This window comes from Xenopus laevis, chromosome 6L, assembly GCF_017654675.1.
Source record: "Xenopus laevis strain J_2021 chromosome 6L, Xenopus_laevis_v10.1, whole genome shotgun sequence".
NCBI lineage: Eukaryota > Metazoa > Chordata > Amphibia > Anura > Pipidae > Xenopus > Xenopus laevis.
Window position 1 is genome coordinate 66,759,239 of NC_054381.1, and position 24,191 is coordinate 66,783,429.

At 38.5% G+C, this 24,191-nt stretch overlaps 1 protein-coding gene across 2 annotated transcripts in view; it reads right to left on the bottom strand.

Annotated features, from left to right (window-relative positions):
* Nucleotides 1-241: 241 nt before the first annotated feature.
* pou6f2.L (POU class 6 homeobox 2 L homeolog) overlaps nt 242-24,191 on the bottom strand; it is a 191,659-nt gene continuing 167,709 nt past the window's right edge. The window contains exons 8-10 of one of the 2 annotated variants that reach the window (XM_018267592.2): nt 20,831-20,999; nt 9,078-9,246; nt 242-1,758 (exon numbers count right to left, since the gene is read on the bottom strand). In XM_018267592.2, coding sequence (XP_018123081.1) covers nt 1,254-1,758; nt 9,078-9,246; nt 20,831-20,999 — 843 coding nt within the window. In that variant the 3' untranslated portion in view covers nt 242-1,253. The remainder of the gene's footprint in view (nt 1,759-9,077; nt 9,247-20,830; nt 21,000-24,191) is intronic. The other variant, XM_041566140.1, reaches the window with a different exon arrangement.

Here is a 24,191-nt window from a genome sequence, read left to right on the forward strand (position 1 = left end):
CAGAAAGCTCAGAATTACTCCCATAGACTCCATTTTAAACAAATAATTCACAAAACAATTTTCTTTTTCTCGGTAATAGAAAAAACAATACTTTGTACTTGATAAGATATCATTCATCCTTATTCAAGATAAAACAATCCTTTTGGGTTTAATTGTTTAAATGATATTTTAGTATATTTTTTTAAGATATAGAGATCCAAATTTATGAAAATCCCAAGCATTCTGGATAGCAGGTCCCATACCTGTACCATAGCATAACTGTTTCACTCATAATTTTGTTTTTCTAGTAACTTTGTGTTTCTATAAAAGTCTTTATTTTTCTTCCAAAAAGACCCAGGTCTTTTTAATTAGACAAGAAACAGTTCACAAATCTCTACTACAAAACTACTAATACAGTATATCTCTCTATCGTCAAGTGGGAATTCAGAAGCAATATGGTAAATAACCCTGGGTTTGGTCAAAGCTTTAAAGTCTCAATATCTTATTTTACAACAAACCAGTGGTTAAAGATGAACTCACTGGTAGTTTCTGATGCTTTTTTTTAATCCGGAATAATATTTTATTTTTAGGGCTAGTTTTCAAGACAAATAACCTCCCCTCATATCCAAACAGTACTTGTAAAATAGTTGTGGCATTAAATGTGGCATATTATTACAACAAACTCAGTCACTAGATGAAAAATTCTAAGCTACACTGTTATGCATATCCAGCTGAATTTTGGTGTACTATGAAACAAATGTTTGTGAACAGATAGTAATAATAATAAATAATTATTAAAAAATACAACCATTCCATGTAGTTTCACATTTTCCTAAAAGCAGACATCAGTCTTGTTTTGCATTACATGTTTTTGACTTTGGTTAATACTGAAGATTTCGTATAAACTGAAGGTTGATAAGTGATCCTCCAGATGGCAGGCTTATTTTCTCTTTAAATAGATAAAAGATTCTCTTGTTTTGATATAATGCTTGCATTGTCATCATACACAGAAAACAAATGAATGTGGTTATTTGGTTTACTTTAAGTGACACCCATAAAAATGTTTCTGTTTTGTGTCTGTTTTGTCTTTTTTGGTTTAATTTAAAGACTACTTCTACCACGAACACACATACACACTAAGTGGTGTGCATTGTATTTGGAAAAACTGATGTATACATTATTAGTCCATCAGTCTGTTTCCTCAGTCTCTTGTTTTTAGTTTTTTTACTTACAAGAATGATGAACAGGCATGTCACAAGTTCAAGTCCACTGGTTTAGGAATTCTCTTCCATTGAGTCTGTTAAAGACTCTAAAGGGACTGCTGTACCTGGCTCATGTTGTTTTATACGTTTAATTGTGTTCTTGAGTGCTTGACGCTTATTGCAGAACCAAACTCTAACAACCTCCCGATCATAGTTCAGCTTTTCTGCGATTTCAGTCATTTCCTGACCAGATGGGTGTGTGTTCTTCTCAAAATGGGCATTCAAGATCTCTAGAGCCTGCGGTGTGAAAGATGTGCGCCTCTTGCGCTTTTTTGATGGTTCGCTGCCGATAAACTCTGTGAGGTTCTGCATACCTGCTCGGTGGCGGGCCTCAGCCTCAGCCATCCACCGCTCAAGGACAGGCTTTATCTTCTGGGCACTTTTAGGAGTGATGTCCAGCTTTTCAAACCTGGCAGGATACAAAAGGCCAGGGTTCAGTTTGGCTGTCAGACTGCTAGCTATAGTGTTCTCTTGGGCTTCCTGTGGTAGGAAAAAGTGGCTTCTCAGGATGGTGTGTCTGGGGGGAAAATTGAAAAAGAAGAGTCTTACACTGATGCTCTGCCAGGGTGGGACTTCCTGCCTGCCTAACAATTGGACTGGCAGAGGTAATTTACAGTGGATTAAAAGAAAATAAATATTGTACAGTACAAAAACAATAGTGAACACACATGCATTATCTAAATCATGCAAATATGTTATAGGTACCAAGTGAAATATAAATTATATATATATTATAAGATATAAGCATTAAATAAAAAACATATAATGTCTCTGCAAAGCTGCTACTGCAAGTTACCCCTACTATGCATATGCCAATTACTCTTGTGAAAAAGTTTCCCCAAATAAATGTATTCATTCCACAAGAGAATGCCAGGTTTGCATCTAAAGAAAAATATCTTTAACTATAATAGATACTCATATATCTACTAAGCAGGAAGTGTGGTCCTTGCTATATATATAATATGCAAACTCATGAACAATTACAAAACAAACTTTTGACATGAATTTAAGTGCTTCATAGTTCAAGAATACTGTGATCAGCATTGCTCACATTGACCCCTAAATGTGTCACATAGCATTACTAGTGCCTCTATAGTAGCACAATGTTAATTGTGCAATGTACTGGGAACCTTTTGTGTCCTTCTGGCTCCTTCCAGTTCTTGAAATCATTTTGCTCAGATTTGATCTGTATGCTAACCCTGCATCCTCATTCCTGTTGCATTACCTGCAATCAATGCCATTCTTACCTTTCTTGACTCTTTGTAATGCCTGTTAGCATGTATGCTATTTCTCTGAGAAACTAACTGTATTGACATATTGACAGTTATGAAGGATGACAGAAAGTACTGTACCACCCAAGAAATTGGGTGGGAGGGGGGATCTCCGCAACATAAATTGTGTTAACTAGCAACAGATTACCTTTCTAATTAATTTAATTAATTAATTAAAGACTAATAAAAGAAAACATCCTGGATTTAAAAAAAAGCCCTGGCTTCCTTTCCAGCCTGCCTTAATCAAAATGAATCATTTTTGGAAAATAAATAAAGTACCTCTTTTTCCTTTGTCCTATCCTGCAGCAGTTAAAGATCATTGAAAGGCCGGTGATTGAAAGTTTAAAGGGGTGGTTTACCCCCTTTTCAACATGAGTTCAAAAAACAGGGAATGTGCTGTACTTACTTTTTCTCTATCGGTGGTTATCTATTAGATTACCAGTTCACAAAAAAAAACCTTGCATTATAGACTGCTAATTTAACAGTCACAACAGAAGGTAAATGAAATGTTTTCTGTTTGCCCTGCTTAGATCAAGAAATAACAAATACCATAGAGTTTTCATGATTCAAACTAAATGAAAAGAAGTATGTACAGCACAAGCACTATTTATTCAACCAGAGACGTAACTATAGTGGAAGCAGAGGGGGTCTGGACTGTGGGATCTGCTTCCATTATAGCCATTCTCTAGTGCTTGAAAATATCAATGATCTGCTGTAGACATGACACACAATAAGGAGTATTCTGTGTATGTGTCAGTTTGCTGCTCAGGGAAGAACTATTTGCATATTTACTTATTTACAAGCCTTTGCTCTAATAGTAATGTAGGGGATCAGGCAAATCCTGTTTTTCTGTATGTGACAACATCAAGCCCAGTTACAGGCTGGAGTACAATCCGATTGGCTGGGAGCCTCAGTGCATCCTTGGGAGAAGGGTTTACCCAGTAAGTGTCTTGCTTTGGAGCCAAAGGCACGGGGTTTAGTAAAAGAGCCCCTGCTACAGCATCCAGCCAGAGCCAGAGAGAGGCAGCAGAGAGGATGCCAGTGCTGCTTGGAAAGACTGACCAGGGAGAGCATGGAGCGAGCTGCTGTGTGTTCTGCCTTGAGTAAGCATTTGAGCTTCAGACATTAAGAGAGCCTGGGTTCTGTCTCCTGCACTTGGATGCTTTAGCCACGTGTAATTACCCTGGGGTAGAGCAGGTCTTGCTCGTGTACTTGTCACATGGGAGTGGCTACTAAATCCAAAAGGAAAGGTACTTTGAGGCAGGTAGGGCTACCTGTGGACATAAGAGCTCTTGGGGAGGGGGGAAAAATTATGAGCAATTGAACTGTGCTAATTTGCATGGGTCGACCTGGAGAGGTTATTTTTTAATAACTACTGTATATATATAGTATGTGGTTACAATTGCTAAGTCTATTAATACAATAATATTAAAATTAACAGAAATGGAGCATGTTCCCACAAATATAAGGAGCAATGCATTCCTACACAAAAACTGATGCAGTATTTGGATCATTGCTGATCCTAATCTGTGTTGATTCTAGAATACATGATGTTTGGATGTTTGGTATAACAACATACAAGTCATGAAACACATTTACCAGCAGTGGTATGCTTGTATAGACTGAATAAAGGTTATTTTCTTCAGGGAGGTATCTTATAAGAAAAAGCAGTAGGGGATGCCATAGAAGTGAGAAGATCCTATGGAGCTTTTTGTATTTAACAACAATCAATGGGTTTTATGAAAAATCATTGAGCAAAATGTGAGCTGCAAGCACACTACCCCATACTGATGTTATTTATAACCTTAGTCTTAAACCACATGAAAAGTACACTTCTGGTCTACAGGGAATACATTAAAAATATAAAGAGTGGATAAAGAGAAAGAGAATTTCATGGATCACGAAGAACAAAATCCACTTAAATGAACTCATATTTGGTCGGCTTTTTTCTTTTTAAAGAAAGTATGGGTGACTCAAAGGTCTTCTTAAAGCCTACAAGGGAACTTGTTCATGGAAACAACAGAAAATAAATCTGCAAAAAAAAGTCATTGTTTGCAACAGCACATTCATTAAAAATAATTTAGTACTTTTAACTACAGTACATGTCAAATAAATATGTAGAAGAGTATATTCATACAGTTTAGGGAATATCTATTTTCTGATGTGTACCACACATATATATAAACCAAATGATGTGCCTGGGTGCAGAATCAATAAATGTTATCCAAACTTTGAACAGTGTCCGCACTCTCAGTTCTTACAAACATTTTTTATTGTTAATAAAAGCTTCAGACTGATGTTTCGTTCTCAAACATTGGGAATGGCACAAAGTATATACCAATTGGTCATTGTATCAGTTTCTAAAAATAGTGATGGGCGAATTTATTTGCCAGGTGCGAATTTGCGGCGAATTTGCGCGAATCGCCACCAGCGAATAAATTTGCATCAAAAACGGGCGTCGGCGTCAAAAAAACGGGCGCCGGCGTCAAAAACGAGACACTGGCGCCGTTTCGCGAATTTCGCAAATTCGCCCATCACTATCTAAAAATAGTAATCTACCCTTATACTACGGAAAAATCATTGTATCGCCCTTCCTCATAATAGCCTTAGCCTGCTAACACCTGTTATCTCTGACCTTATTAACAGCTCTTAGTGACTTTGGTGGTTAGATGAAGCTAATGGCACACTCCCTATTTGTCAAGCAATAGTTGAACCACTGCAATAGATCATTCAGTCTGGTTTAAACATAAAACCGTATTTGTATTCTATTCTAACCTGTTCAACCTTACAAACTTAATTATGTGAACAAATATATATACCAAATATTATTACCATTAAATTCATGTGTGAATAAACACTATAATGATCCCCTATAAATACAAATTGGATTTGAGTTTTATTTACTAAAATACAAATTTATCTAATTTTTTAAATATAAAAACCACGACCAAACTCCAATACCTTTTACTTTGTTTATTATGAAAAAAACCTGATTTAATCAGTTTTGGTAAAAATGTGCAGAATCACACGATTTTTTTTTTTGAGTTTTTGGGATTATTGCCCAAAAAGCCCAGAATGGTTGTATTTTCGGGCTAATTCCAGCACAGACCACAGCAATTTCAAAATAGCATCTCTACCATTGGCATACACACAGGCTTTAATAAATCTCAAAAAAATGTTTTTAAAAAACCTGAAAAATTCGAGTTTGGCCCCAAAATGCCCAACCAAATAAATTCAGAGATTAGTAAATAACCACATGAAAAGTACTTTTGTGCTTTGGTTCCCTTTGATACATTAAATGCTAATGTGCTGGGGGCCTTCTTAAAGAATGTAACACCAAAAAGTGAAAGTATATCAATAATTTAAAAAAATAAAAGTTGTACGTTTACTTCAGAAGTACTACCATAGATTATATAAATAAGATGATGTGTAGCTATGGTGGTAGCTATTTTAATTGAAATGGGGATAAATAAGACAGTTTACATTATAGACACAGATATACAGATAAGCTCAATAAAACAATATTGTATTGAATACAGCTTATCTGTAACCTGTTCATTTTCTTCTTTTTGATTACCCTTTAAGTACATTACTGTTTAAGTACATTAGAGGATATTTTAAATAGAAAACAAGGGATGTTTTCTTACAAAGAGAAGAACAAGAAGCCACTCCTTTAGATATTAGGAGGCAAATATTGTTCTGTACAGTGAGGGCAGTGAGGTTGTAGAATAGCCTTCCAGGTGATGTTATGATGGCAGGGGCTTGAATGATTTTTTGGACAATCATAATATCCAAGGTTTTGGTGATCTTAAAGGGATACTGTCATGGGTAAAAAAAAAAATTTCAAAATGAATCAGTTAATAGTGCTGCTCCAGCAGAATTCTGCACTGAATCCATTTCTCAAAAGAGCAAACAGATTTTTTTATATTCAATTTTGAAATCTGACATGGGGCTAGACATATTGTCAATTCCCCAGCTGCCCCAAGTCATGTGACTTGTGCTCTGATAAACTTCAATCACTCTTTACTGCTGTACTGCAAGTTAGAGTGATATCAACCCCTTCCCTTTTTACCCCCAGCAGCCAAACAAAAGAACAATGGGAAGGTAACCAGATAGCAGGTCCCTAACACAAGATAACAGCTGCCTGGTAGATCTTAGAACAGCACTCAATAATAAAAACCCATGTCCCACTGAGACACATTCAGTTACATTGAGAAGGAAAAACAACAGCCTGCCAGAAAGCTCCTAAAGTGCAGGCACAAGTCACATGACCAGGGGCAGCTGGGAAATTGACAAAATGTCTAGCCCCATGTCAGATTTCAAAATTGAATATAAAAAAATCTGTCTGCTCTTTTGAGAAATGGATTTCAGTGCAGAATTCTGCTGGAGTAGCACTATTAACTGATGCGTTTTGAAAAAAACATGTTTTCCGATGACAGGATCCCTTTAATATCTACAGTTAGTATAGTATAGGTTTGTTTATATTTATATATGTACATGTATTGTATGTCTGTAGCACGTGTGTATGTTCTGGTGGTCATTTAAATGAACTTTTGTCTTTTTACAACCAAAATTAACTATGAACTACAATTTACATTTACTTTGAAAACTATAGACATTAGTAAAATTATTTTATAAATACCTGGGAAACCATAATGTACATTAAAACCAGTGCTCATATGTTTTTTTGCAAGCAGAATCTTATTTTGCATGCCATATATTTTAGGATACATTTGCACTTTTTGGCATAACATTTCCTTTAAATTCCTTATTCCCATGACTTTATTCTTTAATCTGATTACACACCAAAGATGTGTAATTGCCATCCCTGCAAGGCCAGCTGGTAAAGGTGGATGTGTATTTGCAATGTTTGATGCTCAAAGCCTTTATATTTTTTTAATACAAAATCTAATTAAATTACAAGAGACCAAGACAAAAACTTTAAGATTGAGAAAAGTAAAATGAAAGAAAGCAAATCAAGGCTAGATCAATATGTCTCATTTCATTAAAAATGAGTTCGTTAACTAAGATTTCATGCTTTTAAATCAGACTATATAAAGGTGTTTAATCTTTCAGGCAATTCTAGCAGAAGCTCATGAAGGGTGATTTAATGTGTTATGAACCCACATGTTTGGGCTACTAAAAATGTGGTTGGCAAATCTCCTCAAAACTACCTGTGCTAAATTGCCCTAAAAATGGAAGTAAAAAAAATAAAATAACATGGAATTATTTATTTAGGGATTATTTATCAAAGGTCAAATTTAAGGGGCAGATTTATCAAAGGTCGAGGTGAATTTTCAAATTAAAAAAATTCTAAATTCAAGCTATTTTCTGTAAAAAATATTTTTTGGCCGAATTCGAGTCGAATCTGAAAAATATTTATCATGCACTATCTCTTTAAAAATTCAACTTGACCATTCGCCCCCCCCATGAGGGACCTACTAGAACCTATTTGCAGTCAATTGGTGTACTATAGTGATGGGCGAATTTATTCGCCAGGCGCGAATTTGCGGCGAATTTGCGCGATTCGCCGCCAGCGAATAAATTCGCGAAACGCCCGCGAAAATTCGCAGCAAAAAATCGCTGGCGTCTAAAAAAATTTTTTTCAAAAAACAGACGCCGGCGCCGTTTCGCGATTTTTCGGCAAAGCGAAACGGCGCAAATTCGCCCATCACTAGTGTACTATTAAAAAATCTACGTTTTTTTGGGGGAAAACTTTGATTCGATTGAATGCGCTATTACTTTGATTCATACAATTTGAATTTGGCTGTATACTGACCTATTCGATCAAAAACAGACCTATTCAGCCAAAAAAAACTTTGACTTAATTTCGGTTGGTCTTTTTTAATTCTAATTTTTCAAATTCTAAATTCGACCCTTTATAAATATGCACCTATGAGTTTTGTATAACTCGAATGAACTCAAATTAATTCACAACTCGAATGGTTTCTAATTTAAAAAAAAAACTCGAATGGGAAAAACTCGAATCAGTGAGTTCGGGGTTAACAACCCGAAAACTATAATTGATCAAGTTTTCATAGAAAAAACCTGAATCGCTTGAATTGATTGAGTTTTCGGGCAAAACCCTCTGAAAACAACTCATGGTTCAAGGTACCTCTGCCATTGACTCTTACATGACCTCAACAAGTTTTAGATGGTGTATTTTCAGATTCAAGCTATTTCCAGGGTTGGGGGTATAACAAATCTCAAAAAATTTGATTCGAAATATGTGAGGTATTTTTTAACCCGAAAATGTGAACTTTGAACAAAAAATCAACTCAAAAACTCAAATTTTTGTGGAAAACACAACTCGAACCTTAATAAATCTGCCCTTCAATGTTCTTACAAAAAAGATAATATTTATGCTACACTTTTTAATGTCTACACTTTGGGACAGTGTATACTTTGCAGTAATTCTGTGAGAAATGAGACTTGGATTTTCAGCAGGAAGCAAATTGTTCATCTTCATTTGGGTAGTTTAAATCATGCATTTCTAGTGAGTTTCAGACATATACACATGCAAACACAGTAATATTTAATTAATTAACATTTTATGCATAGTTACCTGCAGATAGCAGACTGGCTATAAGCTGGGCCTTCTGTTGCACTTAAAGCTTGTCCTACTTGAGTTTGGGTAAGTCCAAGGGAAAGACGTCGGATTTTAAAAGCTTTAGCAAACTCTCTTATTTCTTCTAGATTGACTCCATCCACTTCACCACTTGCTGTTTGTGGATCTAAAAAAGAAACGCTCAAAGCTTATTGAGAATGTATGTTATTAATTCTAACATTGATTTAAATGACTTATACTGCCACACAACATACTGGTTTGGTTATTGGGTTGACATTTTATATTTTCTCCCTGTGTTTGCATGGGGTTGTCTACATTTACAAAAACATTCTCATGAAAAATGTGATCATAGTGTGTGTGAATGGTATAAAAAACTAGAATATTGAATATATATTGTAAACTCCTCAGGGATTCACTAAAGTGAATCATGTAAAATATCTCTAAAGAGCTGCAAAATATGTTTGAGCTTTGCAAATAATAATGAGTGCTTTATTTGAAATCAACTCTCAATCCACTCCACTCGAAAAATCCCAAAAATTGTTGCACATTAAGGGGCAGATTTATCAAGATTTATCAAGGGTCGAATTTCGAGGGGTTAAAACCCTCGAAATTCGAATATCGAATTCAGAAGGATTTAGCGCTAAAATAGCATTCGATCGATCGATCGATCGAATAAAACCAATTAAATCGTTCTAATCGAAGGATTTTTATTCAATGCCAATAAATAGGCTAATATAGCAATTCGGTAGCTTTAATTTGGCAAAGTATTGAAATCGAAGGATTGTTAAAGAGACAGAACTTCGACTTTCGAATGGTCGAATATTCGATCGAAGTCGAAGTAAATTGGAAGTCGTAGGGGCCCATTCACTAAGTTCGAGTGAAAAATACTTCGAATTTCAAAGTATTTTTTTGGCTACTTCGATCTTCGACTACGATTTCGACTACGAATCGAACGATTCGAACTAAAAATCGTTCGACTATTCGGCCATTCGATAGTCAAAGTACTGTCTCTTTAAGAAAAAAACTTCGACCCCCTAGTTCGCCACCTAAAAGCTACCGAAGTCAATGTTAGCCTATGGGGAAGGTCCCTATAGGCTTTCCAAGTTTTTTCTGATCGAAGGATAATCCTTCGATCGATGGATTAAAATCCTTCAAATTGTTCGATTCGCAGAATTGAATTGTTCGTTCGAACGATTATTCCTTCGATCGTTCGATCGAACGAATTGCGCAAAATCCTTCGACTTCAATATTCGAAGTCGAAGGATTTTAATTCGCCAGTCGAATATCGAGGGTTAATTAACCCTCGATATTCGACCCTTAATACATCTGCCCCGTAGTATCCTATTCGATGGTCGAAGTATGCAAAAAATTACTTCGAAATTCGAACTGTTTGGACTTCGAAAATTCACTCGGGCTTAGTAAATCTGCCCCTCAAATTGTCGTGCCTCAAAATTATTCAGACGCCATTTGACTTAAATGCATTTGGACCAAATAGTCACGTGTATAAAAATTGGTGCTGGCGTCAAATTTATTTTGAAGCCCACTGACTTCAATGCGTTTTGGCACAGATTCGCCCATCACTACTGAATATCTTTGCATGAGACCTGCAAGTGCGGACCCATCCTTGCATTTACTTACTTACTGTAACAGAAGTGCATCATGTAAACATAACAATGTTCATAATATTGCTCTAAAAATGCTTTTCCATAAATATATGTAAAAAGAAATGTCAGAAGATAATCAAGAAACAGATTATGCAAGAATTTTTTGCAGGGAAAAATATCCACAAGAGTTAGCAATTTTTATTGCTACACTTAGGGGCCCATTTACTTAGTTCGAGTGAAGGAATAGAATAAAAAAAACTTTGAATTTCGAATGTTTTTTTTGGCTACTTCGAATCGGCTACTTCGACCTTCGACTACGACTTTGAATTGAACTATTCGAACTAAAAATCGTTGACTATTCGACCATTCGATAGTCGAAGTACTGTCTCTATAAAAAAAAACTTAGACCCCCTAGTTTGCCACCTAAAACCTATCAAAGTCAATGTTAGCCTATGGGGAAGGTCCCCATAGGATTAGCAATCTTTTTTTGGTTGAAGAAAAATCTTTCGATCATTTTTCGTTCGATCAAACGAATTGCGGTAAATCCTTCGACTTCGATATTCGAAGTCGAAGGATTTCCATTTAGCAGTCGAATATCGAGGGTTAATTAACCCTCGATATTCGACCAGAAGTAAATTTGCCCCTTAATTTAAGTTGCTAAAAGTTTAATTATCATATTGTCAGATCACACATCATGACATTTCAAGAAGGAATATGTGAATTTGACCCGTTTTGTTTCGCCGACAGGCATTAAAGTCTATGGGCGTCCCAAAAATTTTTTTGCAAGGCAACATTTTTTTGACACGCGTCTTTTTTTTTTTTTTTGACGCACAACGCCATACAAGTCTATGGGCGTCATTTTTGTGGCGAAACAAGGCAAAAAAATTCGCCCATCCCTAATTTCAAGGACTATTTTTTAAGAAATATAATTAAGATATTAAGCTTAAAGGAACAGTAACACCAAAAAAATGAAAGTGCTTTAAAGTAATGAAAATATCATGTAGTGTTGCCCTGCACTGTTAAAACTGATCTGTTTGCTTCAGAAACACTTCTATAATTCATATTAACAAGCTGCTGTGGAGCAATGGCGGAAATTGAAAAATGGCTATATGGCACAGGTTAACTAATGGATAACAGATAACACCATTAGACAGACAGAGCTTATTTGCTATCTGCTGTGTAACCTGAGCCTTTTCTCCTTTGGATGGCTGCCCCCATTGCTACACAGCAGCTTGTTTATATAAACAATAGTAGTGTTTCTGAAGCAAACACAGCAGTTTTACCAGTCCAGGACAACACTTCATTATATTTTCATTACTTTAAAACACTTTTATTTTTTGACGTTACTGTTCCTTTAAGAGTGTTTTTATAGCTGTGTTGCCTTTATCTATGATCTATGTTATCTTCTATGTTTTAAAAGGCTAATAGTTCAGGGATAGTTTTGAAAATATTAGCTTTTTTTTTGCTTCACAATAACCTGAGAATTGAAGCCTTTCCTAAATTAAAATAATGTTGTCTGTGCCTTAAAAACCTAATACATTATTAGTAATGTATTACTAAAGTAAATTTAAAAACATTATTGTAAGTCATTTGTCCTGCACTCCCAAACATCCATTCAGTTTTTTTTAGTCAGATTGCTCTATAGCAAATATAAAACACCAAAAATGTGTTAGTCATATAAAATAAAGATGTTTATCTCTTATAGGGAAACCTATGTACAATGAAACAAAGGAACTAATTTCCTTAGGTAGAACTACAATTTCATCACATAGTCAGTAACAATAATGTTATACCCAAAATTCAATATTTATTGAATTTACCATTTAAAAACCATCCCTAATCCTGAAAAGCATGCAGTGATAGTGGAATTGACTGTCCTTAATAAGACTACTCTACAATAAAAAAACAAATAACTGTTCATAATAAGCATATGTGGGGACATAGATATGGACATAGATATCTGTGTGATCAGTCTGTATGATCAGTCTCTAAAAGTTACTAAGTTAGAGTGAATCTGCCCCTTTTCGCAGAAAAATTTGAATACCTGGAAAAAAATATGTGAAACAGTGAAATTTTTCTAAACGTATTGAAGTCAATGGGCATTTTTATGCACGGAAATTTTAACGCATGCAACAATTTTTCTTGCTCATACTGCATTACAATCTATGGGTATTTTTTCTTATGGCGACTTTTTTGTCCTAATGCACTATAGTCAATGGGCATTTTTTCTTATGGAGACTTTTTTGTCCTAATGCACTATAGTCAATGGGCATTTTTTCTTATGGAGACTTTTTTGTCCTAATGCATTAAAGTCAATGGGCATTTTTTCTTATGGTGACTTTTCTCTCCAAATGCATTAAAGTTAATGGCGTTTTTTTTCTTATGGCGACTTTATTGTCCTAATGCATTAAAGTCAATGGGCGTTTTTTCTTATGGACACTTTGTCCAAATGCAATAAAGTCAGCTTATGGGCCTTATATCCTTAGCTAATTTTCCTGCTGTGAATTTTGGAATTTTCAATAAATCAATAAATTCGCTCATGACTAGTTACTGGTGGACATTCCTAAAGTTTAAACAGTGCATATTTATTCACAAATGATTTTATTGCCCATGGTTTTTCCTGAACGCTAAAATATTGCACTGCTGTGCCCGCCTTTCTGGTTGTTGCAAATTCGCATTGCTCCCAAAATTTTTGCAAATGAAATGGGTGATTGCGTGAGTGCACCCACTGTGCAATGTTTTTGTGAGCAAAAAAGTGTTGACAGTAAAAAAATTGCAAGTCTTTTTTTGCACATAAATTACTTTTATCCAGATTTATAAATAAAACCAATTGGAGGTCAAATATATTTACTTTGCGAACCATTCTGCCCTGCGCAATATTTATAAATGAGCCCCACTGAGTTAATTGATATGATCAAATGGATAAAAATGTATGTTATGCTGTAAAGGAAGTGCTCAGCACACATTAAATTTCAGTTAAAGAGTAAGCTTGCCCTGACAGTATAAGATACACTGAAGCATCCAGGCTGCAGCAACTATAAATCTTGTATCTGAATACAAATGACCAATACTAATCATGCAGGACATTAAAAAGATTCATGGGAAACCAAGGTGCACATAGCCTGTACAAAACAGCGGATTCTCTGCTGGGCATTCTTAGACCAAATCTGTGCCAGTGGTGTGGTGAGTTTCAATATATGTCTCTGGGAGGTGGCACAGATGATTTCAAGTGTTTATCTGCCTGAGAAAATATGCTGGCAGACAGTTTGCCTGCCATTATATTACCTTAATGCATCAGTACAATGCAAAATTATCTGAGACACATACCTGCTCTATATCAAGTAATTAATAGGATAATAACTAGTATCAGAAATTCTACTCAGCAAGTCCATTTGTCTTAGAATTACAGATCATAGATATAGCATGACTTGGATAAATTAAATCTTCATAGTCAATAGGATAATAAGTAATCTACAATCAAAAAAAAAAACCTTTCTTGTAAAATTAGACAATACCAGCCACTCAAAACATATTATAGCCTTATCATAGCTTCTTTTCACTTGGTTTCCTGAATTGATTCTTGATGACTTTCAATAACTTTGTCGTTGGTATCAATGTGTACAATGAGTGCTGGGTTTTCTCAAGTCCTTCCCAATAATCTGTCCATTCACTCCACCAAATACCAAACACTAACACCAAGCAAGCAGACACAGGCATGTAGCATTATGGTGACATTATGGATATATTATCCTAGCCAATTTTTTAATAATTACATCCTCTATTACTTCAACTTGTCTTAAATTCTAACATTTTTCCACTTCCTGTACTAGAGTGGCTGTCCCTCAAGTTATTCTAAGGGATATCTTGCTGCATACAGAACTCAGAACTGTCCAACATTACTCATAATGGGAAATCTGTTTTGGGGAACCAGCTGTGGACCAGCCAAAAATATACAAGACATAATGTCACATGTGTATTCGGTAAAAAGACCAAAATAAAACCATGAAAGTTTATAATGGGTAGATGTAGTCTCTACCATTATGTCATGACTACTTTTCAAATTATGCTTTCTTCTAGAGCTTCTTAAAAATGAATCTTTGTCAGTTGTTTGAAATAATGATAACTTTTTAAGAACTATAGTGCCCTGAAGAATTGTGTTGCTTCAAATGGGACACAAACATCAAGTCTAGTTGCCACAGTAAGGTACTGTAACGGGCCCGAAGGCACAGTAATAGTGTAGACCAAAGAGGAGACCAGACCAGGTTCGAGGTACAAGAGGGTTTATCCAAAGAATCGTCAAAATACAGGCAAAAAGGTCAGACCAGGCAGAAGACAAGCGGAATCGTAAGACAGGCAGGAATCGGTACACAAGTAATCAATATAGTAAATAACACCCAGGAACACAGTAACAGGAACCTATAGTTGGGCAAGGAGTGGAAGGGGAAGTGAGTTTAAATAGTCCCAGGGTTGGCGCCAATTTTTGACGCGCTTGCGTCAGACGCAGACGCCAGCGTCCCCACGCTGACGCCTTGACGCCGGCGTCCGTTCCGTCGCCGACAACCAATCCCGGAATGGGAGGGAGGTGAGGTCATAGACCTGTGTCCAGCAAGAGCCATGTGGTGAGGTAGGCGGTCGCCATCTTGGACGCCATCTTGGACGCCATCTTGAGAAGCCGAGGTAGATTCCATTACAGTACCCCCCTCCTTAGGGGGGGCCTCAGGACCACCGAGACTAGGGGAGAGAGGGAATAATTTATGGAATCTACGAACCAAGATGGGCGCATGGACATCTGAGCTCCTGACCCAGGAGCACTCCTCGGGACCGAACCCCTTCCATTCGATGAGATATTGAAGAGTGCCCCTGGAAAGACGAGAGTCCAAAATCTTCTTCACCTCGAATTCCTGGTGACCATCAAGCAGGACTGGAGCTGGGGGAGAAGAAGAAGAGGAAGAAGATACAGCAGGTTTGAGAAGAGAAACATGGAAAGCATTTGGGATCCGCATCTCAGGAGGGAGTTGAAGACGAACCGCCACCGGATTGATGACTTCAATGACAGGAAAGGGACCGATGAATCTGGGACCAAGCTTGGGGGTCGGAATCTTCAGGCGGATGTTACGGGTGGAAAGCCAAACTTTGTCACCAGGAGCATAGGGTGGAGCGGAAATCCTCTTCTTGTCGGCAGACCTCTTCTGGACCTGGGAGCTCTTCAGCAGATTAGAAGAAACAGCAGCCCAAATAGCCATCATGTGGGCAGCCTGATCGTTGGCGGCAGGGACATTGGTGAGGAGAAGATCCTGAGGGAATGCCAATGGATTCTGACCGTATACACAGAAAAAAGGGGATTGATGTGAGGAAGAATGGAAGGCGTTGTTATGGGCAAATTCAGCCCAGGGAAGGAGATCCGACCAATCGTCCTGGCACAGGGAGACATGGCAGCGAAGAAACTGTTCTAATGCCTGGTTCACTCTTTCAACGGCTCCATTCGACTGTGGGTGATAAGCAGAAGAAAATTGCAAGGAAATGTTGAGAGCTTTGCACAGGGATCTCCAGAATCTAGAGACGAATTGTGAGCCTCGGTCAGAGACGATCTCGGCAGGAAAGCCATGGAGACGAAAAATGTGTTGGATGAACAGCTTGGAAAGTTCAGGAGCAGAGGGGAGTTTATGGAGGGGAACGAAATGAGCCATCTTGCTGAACCTGTCAACGACAACCCATATGACAGTGTGACCGGAGGAAACAGGCAGATCCACAATAAAATCCATGGCAAGATGAGTCCAGGGACGAGATGGAATGGGTAAAGGAAGAAGAAGTCCTTTGGGGGGAGAATGTCCAGATTTGGAAGTGGCACAGATGGTACAAGAAGAAATGAAGTTTTTGACGTCCTTTCTCATGGATGGCCACCACACCAGGCGAGAAAGGAGTTCGGTAGTCTTTTCCACTCCGGGATGGCCGGCCTGTTTAGAACTGTGAGCCTGAGAAAGAAGAGACTGACGACAATCAGGAGGAACAAATGCAACCCCAGGAGGAATATTGTCAGGAGCCGAAATTTGAGCGGAAAGGATCTGTGAGGCCAAGGAGGGAAATAGAGCAGCGACGATCTTGGAGGGAGGTACAATGGGTTCAGGATCTTCGGAACAGGGAACTTCAGGAACAAAACTTCTTGACAAGGCATCAGCTTTTCTATTTCTAGAGCCAGGACGAAAAGTGATAATGAAGTTAAAACGGGAAAAGAACAATGACCATCTGGCTTGTCGGGGATTCAGGCGTTTGAGGGATTGGATAAATTCAAGGTTTTTATGGTCTGTAAAGATGGTCACGGGGATGGAGGATCCTTCCAATAAATGTCTCCACTCTTCCAGGGCGAGCTTCACTGCCAATAACTCACGATTCCCCACATCGTAGTTCAGTTCGGGGGAAGAAAATTTCTTAGAGAAGAATGCACAGGGGTGTAACTTCCCATCCGAGGATGATCTCTGTGATAAGACAGCTCCAGCTCCCACATCTGAGGCGTCAACTTCGAGGAAAAAAGGAAGAAGAAGCTCGGGGTGTCTGAGAATAGGTGCAGAAGAAAAGGCAGTTTTCAAGGATTCAAAGGCGTCCAAGGCTGGAGGAGGCCAGTGCTGTGGTTTACCCCCCTTGCGGATAAGGGCCAGGATGGGAGAGATCTTGGAAGAAAAACCTTTAATAAATTGTCTGTAGTAATTGGCAAAGCCAATAAACCTCTGGATAGCCTTAACACTTGTGGGGAGGGGCCAATCAAGAATTGCCGAGACCTTGGCTGGATCCATCTTGAAACCCTGCTGGGAGATGATGTACCCGAGAAAAGGGATGGAAGATACTTCAAAGGAGCACTTTTCAAATTTGGCGAAGAGACTATTTTTTCTTAGGCGAAGAAGAACTTCCTTCACTTGGGAGCGATGCTCGTGGAGATCTTTGGAAAAGATAAGAATGTCATCCAGATAGACGACAACGCTTTGTCCCAACAAGTCTCTGAATATATCATTAACAAACTCCTGGAAGACCGCTGGGGCGTTACAGAGTCCAAAGGGCATGACTAGGTATTCGTAATGCCCGTCTCGGGTATTGAAGGCGGTCTTCCATTCATCCCCCTTACGAATTCTAATGAGGTTATAGGCACCCCGAAGATCCAGCTTGGTGAAGATCTTGGCCCCTCTTAGTTGATCGAAGAGTTCGGAGATTAGGGGGAGAGGGTAACGGTTTTTAATGGTGATCTTGTTTAACCCCCTATAATCGATGCATGGTCTCAGACCTCCGTCTTTTTTTTCAACAAAGAAAAATCCGGCGCCAGCAGGAGAAGAAGAAGGGCGAATGAAGCCTCTTTGGAGATTCTCCTGAATGTAGGTCTTCATGGCGGCCGTCTCAGAGGGGGAGAGAGGATAGGTGCGACCCCGGGGAGGCATGGAACCAGGAAGAAGTTCGATCGGACAGTCATAGGGTCGGTGAGGAGGAAGAGTCTCTGCAGAGCCCTTATTGAAGACATCGGTAAAATCTTGATAGGCGGATGGAAGGGAAAAATTGGAAGACACAGAAGACACTTTGATAAGAGGTACGGCAGGCAAACAGTTCTGAAGGCAATAGGGACTCCAGCGGGAGATTTGCATGGATGACCAGTCAATGACTGGGTTATGAGTGCACAGCCAGGGGAGCCCCAGAACGAGTGGAGTTGAAGGGCAGTCAATGAGTAGAAAGGCCAATCTCTCCAGATGCATGGTGCCCACTCTTAGAGAAAGTTCAGCGGTGGTTTGAGAGATAATGGCCGAAGACAGAGGGCGGTCATCAATAGCCAATACTCGCAGAGGAGAAGCCAAGGGTTGTAGGGGGACCGCATGACGAACAGCAAATCCTCTGTCCATAAAATTTCCAGCAGCACCAGAGTCCAGGAACGCTTGCACTGGGATTTTCTGGGAACCGAATTGGATCTGTGCCGGAAGAAGAAAGCGTTGAATAGAAGGTTGGGGAGGATAACAAACACCACCCAGATAGGTCTCCCCAAACCTACCTAGGTGCTGGCGTTTCCCGGCTTCACCGGACACTCATGGGCGAAGTGCGATTTACCCCCACAATACAGGCATAGACCAGCAGCCCTTCTCCGTAGCTTCTCCTGTTCAGAGAGACGAGCCCGTCCTATCTGCATGGGTTCCTCAGAAGATGGAGCAGAGGAAGCAGAAGCCGCAGGAGTAGGAGAGGGAGAAGCAGTAGCCGGGTTGAAGAGTAGGGGTCTCTGGAAGCGGGGAGCCAGTGTGGATTGGAACCGGGGATACTTCTTCGAACGCTCTCTGTTGAGCTCGACTTGAAATTCCCTCTGTCGGGTGTCAACCTTTACGGCCAGCGCCACCAGATCCTCCCACCGAGAAGGAATTTCCCGGGAGACCAGGTCGTTTTTGATACGCATGGCTAGGCCGTTGTAGAAGGCGGCATGGTATCCATCATTGTTCCAGGTGGTCTCCGCCACTAGTGTGCGGAACTCGATTGCGTACTCAGGAACAGAGCGAGTGCCTTGCTGGATCTGGAACAAGCGAGCCGAGGATGACATAGCTCGACCAGGGGCATCGAAAACGACCCGTAGTTCACGGATGAAGGCCCTGGCGTCGTCAATCAAAGGGTCCCTCTTCTCCCACAAAGGTGATGCCCACTCCAAAGCCTTCCCCTGCAGGCGAGCAATGATGTACCCCACTTTAGCCTGTTCGGATGCAAACTGACCTGGCAGCAGGGCGAACTGGATCTCGCACTGGTTGATGAAACCTCTGCATGCATCAGGGTCGCCGCTGTAGAGGGGAGGCGCAGGAATGCAATGCTCCGAGGGTTGGAGTGGGCTTGCAGGAACGGCCACAGGGACCGGGGCCACAGGTGATAATGCCGACAGCTTGTCCAGGATAGCTTCTAGAGCCTGACCGAAGTGCGACTGCTGGGCTTCGTATGACTGCATGCGGGAAGCCAAACCGCGGATGGCGCCACCGACATCAGGTGGAGCTGGAGTCTCCTCCAAAGGGTCCATGGCCCAACTATACTGTAACGGGCCCGAAGGCACAGTAATAGTGTAGACCAAAGAGGAGACCAGACCAGGTTCGAGGTACAAGAGGGTTTATCCAAAGAATCGTCAAAATACAGGCAAAAAGGTCAGACCAGGCAGAAGACAAGCGGAATCGTAAGACAGGCAGGAATCGGTACACAAGTAATCAATATAGTAAATAACACCCAGGAACACAGTAACAGGAACCTATAGTTGGGCAAGGAGTGGAAGGGGAAGTGAGTTTAAATAGTCCCAGGGTTGGCGCCAATTTTTGACGCGCTTGCGTCAGACGCAGACGCCAGCGTCCCCACGCTGACGCCTTGACGCCGGCGTCCGTTCCGTCGCCGACAACCAATCCCGGAATGGGAGGGAGGTGAGGTCATAGACCTGTGTCCAGCAAGAGCCATGTGGTGAGGTAGGCGGTCGCCATCTTGGACGCCATCTTGGACGCCATCTTGAGAAGCCGAGGTAGATTCCATTACAGGTGGTCATTGTGAGCTTATAATTAGCATTGCATGTTTGGTATCTGGATTCCATAGAGCACAACTTAGTAGAGCTTAGGGGGGTTATTGACTAAAATCTGAATTTATATCATATTTTATTAAAAAAAACAAGACCAAACTCCCTTGTCCAATTTTAACTTATTAATTAATTAAAAAACTTGATTTAATCAGTTTGAGGAAAAACTTGATACAATTTAGCGAAAACCAGAATCACTAGATTTTTTCAGTCTTTTCCCAGAATTGCTTGGATTTTTCTGGCGTTTTTTCCTGAATTGCTCTAATTTTTAGAGTTTTGCCTAAAAAAACCCAGAAAAACAAAGATTTTCAGACTAAATCCAGTACAGATTTCAAATTGAGATAGATGCTTCTCCCATTGACGTATACAAGACCTTGACAAGTCTAAGATGGCAGATTTTTGGATTTAATAAATCTCAAAAAATCTACTTTTTTCATCTAAAAATGTTGTTGATTTTAATAAATAACCTCCTAAATGTTTGGATATGGAAGAATTGTGTTACACAGATTATTGCATACAAGGGAGACAAGACCAGAAAGTATTTTAGTGAAAAGTAGAAAAGAAAAGAAATAATTAGAAGAAAATACAATACTTACTGCTGACTAACTGGCCAACACTCAAAGCTGAAGAAGAGGAAGATGGAGAAGAGGAGGAAGAAGCCTGACGTACTGGGCTTTGAGACATAGATGGTTGATTTTGAGCCAAGTGCAGAAGATTAGCTTGTGAAGTTGCTTGATTGGATTGTGTCTGTGCTGGTTGATGAAGCTTAATTTGAAAATATAGGAGAAATGGAAATGGAATAGATTATATAGATTATATTATATATAATATATAGCATAAATATAATATATATAATAAGTATACACACAAGGAAGTGGAGTTGCCCTTTAATGTAATTTTGTCATGTGATTTAATATAACCATTGAAGAGTGAAAAATGAAAGGAAGTGAAAGACTGGTGAGCGTGAGCATTTTTTTTAATAACTACTTCTCCTTACTATGACTTATTTACATATTTACAAATGCACTAAAATGGGTGCAGCATTGCAGGCAATAACTCCTATTGAAAAAGTTTATGTGTCTATACTTGCTTCACTGCAGTGAGTATTTCCCTTGTATAATCATTCCCTTATAAGATGTTGTATACAGTGGCTCAGTGGATGTCAGCAACATATTCATAAATCTGTGCGTGGTAACCATTGCATGTTAATTTAATTGCCTAATTATTCTCTTCAATAATAAATGGATTTGGAGATAATTCAAATTAAACATGACAATCACAATGAACAGCGCATCAGCAATTATCTTGTTTTCTTGTGATTAATTACTTTCTGTAATGTATTTAAGATTCAAATAGGACTTTATTTATTCTTGATGTGCCAACATACTTTCTGAATATATCATTTTACCATTTTTATGAAATTTGATGTGCAAATAATTACAAATCTCCTTTTAAAAAATATTCAGTAGTGTGTGCTACTGGATTACAGAAAAACTGCTTGTACAAAAACAAACTATACATATCAGTCAACCCTAAATACCTGTTCAGATGAAGTCACAATCCATATTTTGAACATACTTTCCAATGTAATAAATGTCAAGGGATACTGTTTTGGCTCTAATTTCTTGACTTGTGGTAATTTTCAGTTCAATTTACTAATCTTCCCTAATACACTTTTCATGGAATGTACCAACTAAGACACAAGGCAGGAACAAGATGCAGAGCACAATAGGAGCAAGTGCAATTTTGTGCTGATTAGTGGACCATCATATGTAAATTTCACTGCAGTGTTCATAAATTCTGTGTAGTAACTTATATAAATGGGATTCACATCGCACAAAATGCAGTAAAGGTGCTTAATGTTTTTTTAAGTGCTGTGATATATACACTGTGTTACTCACCCTTACTGCATTTTCCATGCAATTCATATTTTATTGTTACTCAACTTTATTTATATAGCTCTGACATGTACTTCAGTGGTTTAAAGAGATACGGTAACACATCATGTACACTGCATGGCGCATTTGAAGAATATCTAGTGCTGTCATATACAAGAGGGCTGGTGGGGTGGCACATGCTGCTGCCTCTGTGGCCTAAGATAATTTGTTGTATACTGGTGGCATTGGTCTCTCTTACTGCATTTATTTTAATTCCAAGCTGTGCTGTATACCTTTGTGTCAAATGCATAGACATTGGATGAGTAATGTATATACATATACCAGGACTGTAAATTGGAAACATACATATAGTAATGTTTAAATTTAAGAATAAAACTTGTTCATACCAAGCTTCTTAAGTTAATTGAATCATTTTATGCTGTGTTTTCCTGTTTATGGCAACCTTTCCTTAACATAGCAAATAGTGTGATTTCTTATTCTTTGAAAGGGATCATTTACAAAATCAAATTACTCCTACAATGATGACCCCAACAAAACTCAAGATGAAATAGACAGCAAACAATTCTCCACATTCTCCACAATCCACATCTAACATTACATAGTAACCAGACTAACTTTAATAGGAGAAACTGTTGGGTATAGTTGCAAAAACCATTCAGTGTGACTGCCTTTGGACTTTGATGAATGAGGACCCATGCATTTTCAGCAGCACTCAGCATGAGCAAAAAATTCATTTCTTTTATTATGGAATGCAAAGCCAATAACCTGTAAACAGCTATCTCCATGACTGCCTCAGGGCTTCTGTGTTACCAAGTATTTCTCATATAAACTAGCACACACTAAATCTAATTGGTCTGTGCTGGAAGTGATGTTACACATCTCATCACGCACTTAATGATGCTTTTAGGAATTTTCTGCCAGTGTAAAACCCATAGTACTAAACATGTGATAAGTCTACTCCACTCATCATGGATTCCCCTAGACAGCAATTTCAACTGCACAACTAAATATTTATTGTCTGCTTTGAATATACTTAACATTAACACAGTTTAGAAGTAACTAATTTATATGGCAAGTGACTACAAAATAATATTTAATTGTCTATGAATACTGCATATACAGTAAATTAATGTTAAGCATAATTTCAAATGGATGCAAAAAAAGAATATATATATACTATATATATAGTAGTGCTAATGATTTTATTATATTGAATCTTATCCGCAGTGCTTACTTAAATATAAAAGTATTGTCTATCATATAGCAGTATAACAAGACTTGCCTGTCAGGCAAGACCATATATTTTGTTTCAATGGGGCTTATGCTGCATTGGAAATCCATCAGATATACAGAGTATTGGGGGAACAGTAATAGTAAATATATAGCAATGGGTTTTGGAATTGTAAAACTTAACATGTAAGTAAAAATGTAGGAGTGTGTTCCAAAACTTTTTGCCTGCTTTGCACACATTTGCTGCCCATGTAATAAGGAGGACGAAAAATATTTCCGTTCTTAATTTTTGTTGGCATTGACTGCATTTTGTCCTTTTGCCTTTTTTTATGTTTTGCCATATGTGATATACCTTGGGATTTTCACTATAGTACTGTATTTAATGAATGGTCTAGCCATTGCTTCTGGATGATACATAATGACCAACTAAATCTAAAACATTCCTTCGTCCTATTGGTACCTGTTGATTCAAACCAAAACACAGTGGACAAATTTGCACCTGGGTAGTAAGCCATACCAACCAATGATTAGATATTTCTAAGTCAGTTACAGGTGAATAATGAAAGCAGACATTTCATTGGTTGCCATTAGTTACTGCCCAGGTGCAAATGTGCCTAGAGCTTATAATAAGGCTCCACTTTTCTAAAGTCAAGCATCAAACAATTAAGGCTCATTTAGGAACATGACACCTACACAGACGTCTATTATATAAACCTATCTGTATGACACACTAGTTTCTTCCTAGAGATGTTAGACAACTACTGAACTTTAGTTATACACGATTCATCAAGGAAGAAGAAACCATTTAGGAAAATTAATATTTGAAGCT